This window comes from Corvus moneduloides, chromosome 3 (genome assembly GCF_009650955.1).
Source record: "Corvus moneduloides isolate bCorMon1 chromosome 3, bCorMon1.pri, whole genome shotgun sequence".
Taxonomy (NCBI): Eukaryota; Metazoa; Chordata; class Aves; order Passeriformes; family Corvidae; genus Corvus; species Corvus moneduloides.
This window is the reverse complement of record NC_045478.1, coordinates 54,212,982-54,219,552: the sequence shown is the minus strand read 5'-3', so window position 1 is coordinate 54,219,552 and position 6,571 is coordinate 54,212,982. Positions and strand designations below refer to the sequence as shown.

At 42.1% G+C, this 6,571-nt stretch overlaps 1 protein-coding gene across 1 annotated transcript; it reads right to left on the bottom strand.

The window, feature by feature from the left end:
• Positions 1 to 1,156: 1,156 nt before the first annotated feature.
• On the bottom strand, positions 1,157 to 5,012 carry FABP7 (fatty acid binding protein 7). Its single transcript, XM_032101598.1, has 4 exons — positions 4,847 to 5,012; positions 4,038 to 4,210; positions 3,285 to 3,386; positions 1,157 to 1,845 (listed from the first exon to the last, which is right to left on the bottom strand). Exons 1-4 carry the CDS (start codon positions 4,917 to 4,919, stop codon positions 1,795 to 1,797), a joined length of 399 nt encoding a protein of 132 aa, XP_031957489.1. The 5' UTR covers positions 4,920 to 5,012; the 3' UTR covers positions 1,157 to 1,794.
• Positions 5,013 to 6,571: the final 1,559 nt, after the last annotated feature.

The following is a 6,571-nucleotide window of genomic DNA, read 5'->3' as shown; positions in this document are numbered from 1 at the left end:
CACCAGTGAAGAGGGAAAAGCAGCTGCTCACAGCTTTCTGAGAAAGGATGGCTGGTAAAGACTATCATGTGGCAAATGCACCCACAGGCAAGAAGGCAGCGGCAGAGGGGAGGCAGATGAAGGCTGTATTAGATACTGAATCTGAGGATTAAACATGGATTGATAAAGCCAAAGGGCAGAAGATGCTGCTTAAACATAACTCGCACTATACCAGTGAAACAGCCCAAAGCATAGAGTGGAGCTCCCCATAGCACTGGAACATGTTCTACTTTTCATTTCTATGGTTGAAAAAAGATAGTGCCTAGATTATAAAAACTATCAATGCCCACCAAATAAAAGATATTTATAAAGGTTGATAACTAAGGACTTTGTTTTCTAGATGTATAGTGTTCCCCACAAGAGAAAACAAACTTGAATATTACTTTCAAACAGGTTTTTGTGAAAAAATAAAGCTAACAACACTGAATTTTCTATTTGTGCCAGTTATGTGTAAACTTTTACCAGATTAGTTGCCCATGTTATCCTATCGTTCCAGGGAAGCAAGAAGCCTCTTCTCATATCACACAGCAGATCTGAAGGATGAGGGCTGGGAAGTTGGGCAGGATGCCCATCCTGCACTTCCCGCTGCAGCCACATGCACCACTCACAGAGCAATGACCAGCTCAATCTACAGCTCAGCTCTGCCTTTGTTTACAAGGCTGTAGGTAGCTACACGTCCATGTGGTTCTCTGAGTCAGTATTTAAAAAACATGGACTATCCAAACAATCTCCCCCATGCTGCCAAAAATCTGTTTCAATTTTCCTAAGTGTAAGGCAGTTTTTCCCACTCTGGTCTTGTTCAGGCATAAGAGTTTAATTTTATTTTATTTTTATTTTAAATTGCTCACAGTGCAAATTGTTATCTCTTGTACATATTAGCTATGAAACAACAGTTCAGGGAGGGGAATTGCAGTAGGTTCATGTTGTACTGTTTTCCCACCATTCCTGTCGAGACTGATGTAAGGGAGTTAGCATGTTGACCCTTTCCTCCCACCCTGTGAAAGACTTCAATATTTGCATATTATCAAAAAAAAAAAAAACCAAACAACAAAACAAAACCCAAACCTATCAAAACAAATTAAAAATCTTTAACTATTAAAACCAAAACTCTATGAGCTCTGGAACATCATCTGCCAATTTATTGACCTTAACATGCACTGAGTAACAAGTTCCCAGGGAAGAGGAGAGCTGAAACCGATGTGAACATCTCACTTCTCTGTCTACATAAATACAGTTAGTTTAGATTTTTTCAGCAAAAAGCCAACAAAGTCAATTTTTCATTTCCCCAAGTACTCTACACTGCATAGAAAGGCTGCTGCACCATTGTGTAGCACATGCTTTTCTGTCCTTTAACTCAGAAAAAAGAACTTTGAACACCTCCCTCCGGGACACTGGAATGTTAGCTGATTAAATACAAAAGGAGCAGAGTTAAAAAAACTTTTTAATTTGTTTGATCTGCATTCCAAAACAATTCAAATATTTTCCATTTACTGTAAAAAAAAAAAAAAAAAAAAGGAGAGGCAAGTGTTCCAGAAATTTAATGCCAAGTTTAACCTGTTTTCACTATACAGCACAAGTACACCAATTTGATAGCATTATGTTTTTGTTTTTTTTTTTTAATAAAAAACACCCCCCCCCAAAAAAAAAAATTATTAACCTTTCATGCCAGAAATGTGCGTTTTAGCTATGATCAATTATGGACAGGACATTAATCCATCCAGCAGAAGTAACATCTGGACAGAAGTCAGGTAAACTCTACGCTTTCTCATAGTGACGAACAGCAACCACATCACCAAAGGTGAGAGTCTGCAAGTCCAAGGAAAAGACAGACATGTTAGAGGCTGGACCATTTTCTATAATTGTTTAACACATTATGAAGTCCATAGTGGATCAAGGTTGGTTTACATTATTTAATTTATAGAAAAACAAATAGATCTAGATTATTAACACTTTAAATGAACAAGAAGCCAAGCCTTAGTTATGGTTCCCATAAGAAATGATACTTTGCTGCTCTCACACCCAAGAAACACATAATGCACATTTACAAGGAGGCTGTTAAAAATTAAATTTACTGTTTAATTATTTTAAATATAGCATTGTTTTAATACAGACTTAACACTTATTTTCCCAAAGCTTATCCCAGTAAGATGTGCAATCTAAAATTCCAAGGCCTCTATACTATTATGCATAGGTATAAACTCTAGGAGAACCTCATCTTAAAAAAATGCATTCTGTACCCTGTGTAGCTAGAACTAACAAATACTCTAGACACTGCAGTTGTGCAGAACACCAACTACAGTGTGCATTCTGGAGGTATTTCCTGAAGTAGAACAGGGCATCTCACTGTATTCCAATTACAAAAGACAAGATTTTCTGTATTTGCGTGATTTGTGCATAGCTGTTCAAAAAGCAAAGCATGTGTTTTCCCTTGAAAAACTTGCCACATTGTGTTTCACTATGTTTTGAAGTCTGTATTATTTGCAAGTCTTCATCCACACAGATACTTTCTGAAGTACTTAGGAAACAAAATAACTGGTCTTCTCCAACAACCAAGTCTGATGGATTAGTATAGCTAAACACATTTTATTTTTGAAAGCTACATCTGTGTGCCATGAGAAGTGCTATCCTGGACATAAGCTGTAGTAACTCACAACATTTATTCACCCCATACTCTTGTTTCTAAAAAGTCAGGAAAAGCAGGTGAATTTAAACTCAGACTTTTCTCCACACAGTTTATCATAGTTTTTAATAAGATAGGAGGACTAAAACCTTTATTATTAAACATGAAAACGCTATTAGCTATATTGTAATTTTTTCCTTTTTTAAGGAAACTACTTGTTCTGTGTAATTAAATACTATTTATGTGTGCACACATAAAACAAGTTTTTAAAGAAGTCTAAATTGCCACTGGCAACAGATAATTTTCCATGTAATCAAGAACTTTGTATCATTACAAGCTCACCAGGACTTTTTTTCTTGGGTATTTACACAAAAGTCTAGAAAGAGAACACATACACTCTGGAAATCCACAGCCTAGCCTGCCTAAAGCCACTAAAAATTTTTTAATTGTCAGTAAAACAATACACAAAGTAAAACAAAATAAATATTTGAAGAGTCTCTGCTAGCTTTCCTCACCAATTAGTTTAACGATTTGTGTCTAAATCACACTGTTCACAAAGCTTGAGATAAGAGTAAGTTGGGAGTGTTTGCGGTGCATGCAAATGCTCAGTGTGCTTTATACTTACCATTACCATTTTGCCATCCTTTATTTCTCTCACAAAGTTTGTCTCTTTGCCATCCCATTTCTGTATGTGCACTAGCTTCTCTCCATCCAGGGTCACAACTGACTGTGAGATACCAAGAAAAACAAAGACATGCCTTTATTTTGGGTAGTTGGGATTCTGCTCACACATTCAGCATGCACTGTTCTATTGAATTCTCTTCTACAGATGGATGTGGATCTAGAATGATAAAGTAGTCCCAGCCATTTTAAAGCCAAGCCTTTGAATCATCCTCGTTTTAAGCATGAAATCCACACAATTCTTGTTTGTGTCAAAGGATGAAAAAGTTGTTTCCTTTGAGTTCCAAGATCTCACAAGATCCCACTTCAGATGTGCCTTGGAATAATATTTGATGTTAAGCTCCCAAAGGTTATGCCTCAAAAGAGGCATCTGACTATTTTGACTGGGAAAAGTTATGCCAGATGATATTTGGCTTGTAAGACAAGCAAGCAACTAACACAATCAGTTGACACTGGAAAGCAGACAGGGAGCTGGCAACGTGATACACTCAGAAAAGGTAGGGTGTAAGCGGGCAGGACAAGCAAGGCTCAATCTTGCCTTTTTTTTTTTTTTTTTTTTTTTTTCCTGTCCTTTGCAGTGCTCTAAAACTAGTAGCATCAGAAGTTACATTTTTTCCTTTGACTGTACCAAAGGCAGAGCCTGGGGGGCGGGGTGGGAAGAAAAAGAGAGGCAACTGCAGCCCCAGAGTTCACTTACTTTGCAGTTTCTATCGTCGGGGGTAGTTTCATCAAATTCCTCTCCCAGTTTAAAGCTGATCTCTGTGTTTTTGAAAGTGCTTTGAGTTCTGATCACTACTTTGTCCCCCTCGCTGCTGATAATCACAGTGGGTTTAGTCACATTCCCCACCTGCCGTGTTGCAAACCCCACTCCTAGACCATTCAAGGGAAAAGAGAAATCCATCAAACTGGGATTTTTGCTTTTTTTTTTTCTATATATTGAGGTACAGAGATCTTTTACCCCGCTCTACAGCTGCCGGCTATCCCTGTGAAACGCTGCTGTCTGCTTCTCTCATGCCCTTGTACCGCGAGTGTCCACCGCTACTGTCCGCCCGGCTGTAGCTCCGCGCCCTCCCTCACCGCCGAGCACGGCAGCACCGCACTCCGCCCGCGGTCACACGCACGGCCGCGATCGCTTCTGCTGCTCAGAGTTTCAATTCCTTATCACTCCAGCATAATGATTGCTTTTTTGCGTGCTTGTTTCAAACTTATCCGCAGGCAGCACGTGCTCGTTTCTCACACGCTTCCCTTAGCCCGGGGACATTTCCCGGAGCCTGTCCCACACAAACACACCCGGCCGCCCAGGTGAATGATCCGCATAGAATTAGCTCTGTGGATAAGAAGCACAGCCGCCACAACCACCCCCTCCATCACCACCACTGCTGCCAGTGTCTCACCTACACTTCTGGCAATGGGGGAGAGCCTTTTCAATTTTTTTTTTTTTTTTTTTTTTTAAGATGGTGCAAAATTGCAAGGTTTCCTAAGGTGCCGCCACCCGGCCGTACCTACCCAGTGCCTTCATGTACTCGTCGAAGTTGTGGCTGTCCACCAACTTCCAGGTGGCGCAGAAAGCCTCGACCATGGCGGCCGGCTACGTGTTCCAAGCGCGGTGCCGGAGATGGCAAGAGCACCGGTGCCGCCGCGCCGCCCCGCATTTAAAGCCGGCGCCCGGCGGGGGGCCGGAGGCGGGGGTGGCCGCGGTCCGCCCCCGAGGGCCGCCGCGGAGACGCCCGCACCGTCGGGGGAGGGGGCGGCGGGTGCCCGGCCGGGGAGCGGGCAGGAGGTGAAGGGGGCAGGGAGGGGGGCTGCCTCCGCCTGCCGCACCGCTCCTCCCCTGAGCCGCCCCGGGGCACCCCCGTCCGCCCGCCTCGCTGTTAAATGAACGCGCGGGCAAAACGAGAAGCGGGCACCCAACGTGAAAGGCTACTGAGTGAAAACACGCGGTCGTAACGCTACTGCAGGACACCACCTCCAAAAGTTTTCCCAAGAAGATTTTCATGCCCATTTTGATCCTGGCCAACTGCAGATCCCTTTACCCACAATGGCATGTGTATGGACGCTGTCTGAACTTGGTATTTGCTGTCACTGGCTCGAAACAGCATCTTGGCTCCACAACTGTTAGCATTTGGAGAATTAAGAATGAAGAAAAAGGAAAAGAGCTTAAAACTCTTTCTTTTCCTTTCTCTCTCTCTCTTTTTTTTTTTTTCTTTTTTCCCCTGCAAGAGAGGGAATGTCTTCCTTCTAGTTATTCTCTGAAATTTGTTGAAGGCATTAGGGGTCATCTTGTCTCATTTTGAGTGCTTTTCAAAAAGCAGCCTGTCTCTGTGGGACATCCTACAGTGTCAGCTTTTCCTGAATTATGGCTTGGATGGATTCCAGAATAGTGAATCTAGCACTTCAGCTCTTGCAACAAAACTCAGGGACTAAGTGAAAGAGAATTTACGTGATTTAGGAACAAAACCTCAACAATTTTCTACCTAGTTCAGCCATACAAAATATAAATAATTATGAATATTTTCTAATGTTTTTTAATTAGTTTTTGACCATCACTTGTATTTCTTTCAGGCTCTTCTAGTATGGCACATTCTTTGGGTGTAGGGCAAGTGATGTTTCTGATGGGAAATTAATTTAAACATGCCAGATTGGATGGGGCTTTGAGCAGCCTGGACTAGTGGAACAGTCCCTGACCATGGCAGGGGGCTTGGAACTGGATGATCCAACCCAAATCATTTTATGATTCTATGATATTAAATTCTAAATTATTTTACCAAATATCCTCATGAACTGGCAGTGTCTCCTCTCCCAGTACGGACAAGACAAAGTTATCTGCTCATACAGATTTTGTTTGCAGTATCCCTGGAGCCCCTGTTTATTATTCTGGTGCAGATGTGTGCACAGAGCCTGGGAGAGCTCATGCTGTCTGTGCTCACTGGGGCTTGTATACCACTGGCCTCACGGACTTTGTGATATAAAACTCCTGAAAATGATTCAGTGCCACTACTGCTGGCTGGACTCTGCAAGGACACTTCTGCCTTGCACCTTCTTCCAGACAGTGCTGCAGCCTGGGCATTTGGGAGGCAGATATTTCAGGATCCTTCCTAATTTAAGCAGTCATACCTAAACTGATGGGACTACTCTGTTCTGTGAGGATTTCTCAATGTATTTAACTGAAACAAGTATCTAGAGTGATGACCCGCTCTTAAGGGGAAGGAAGCACATAAGAATTTCTTAAGA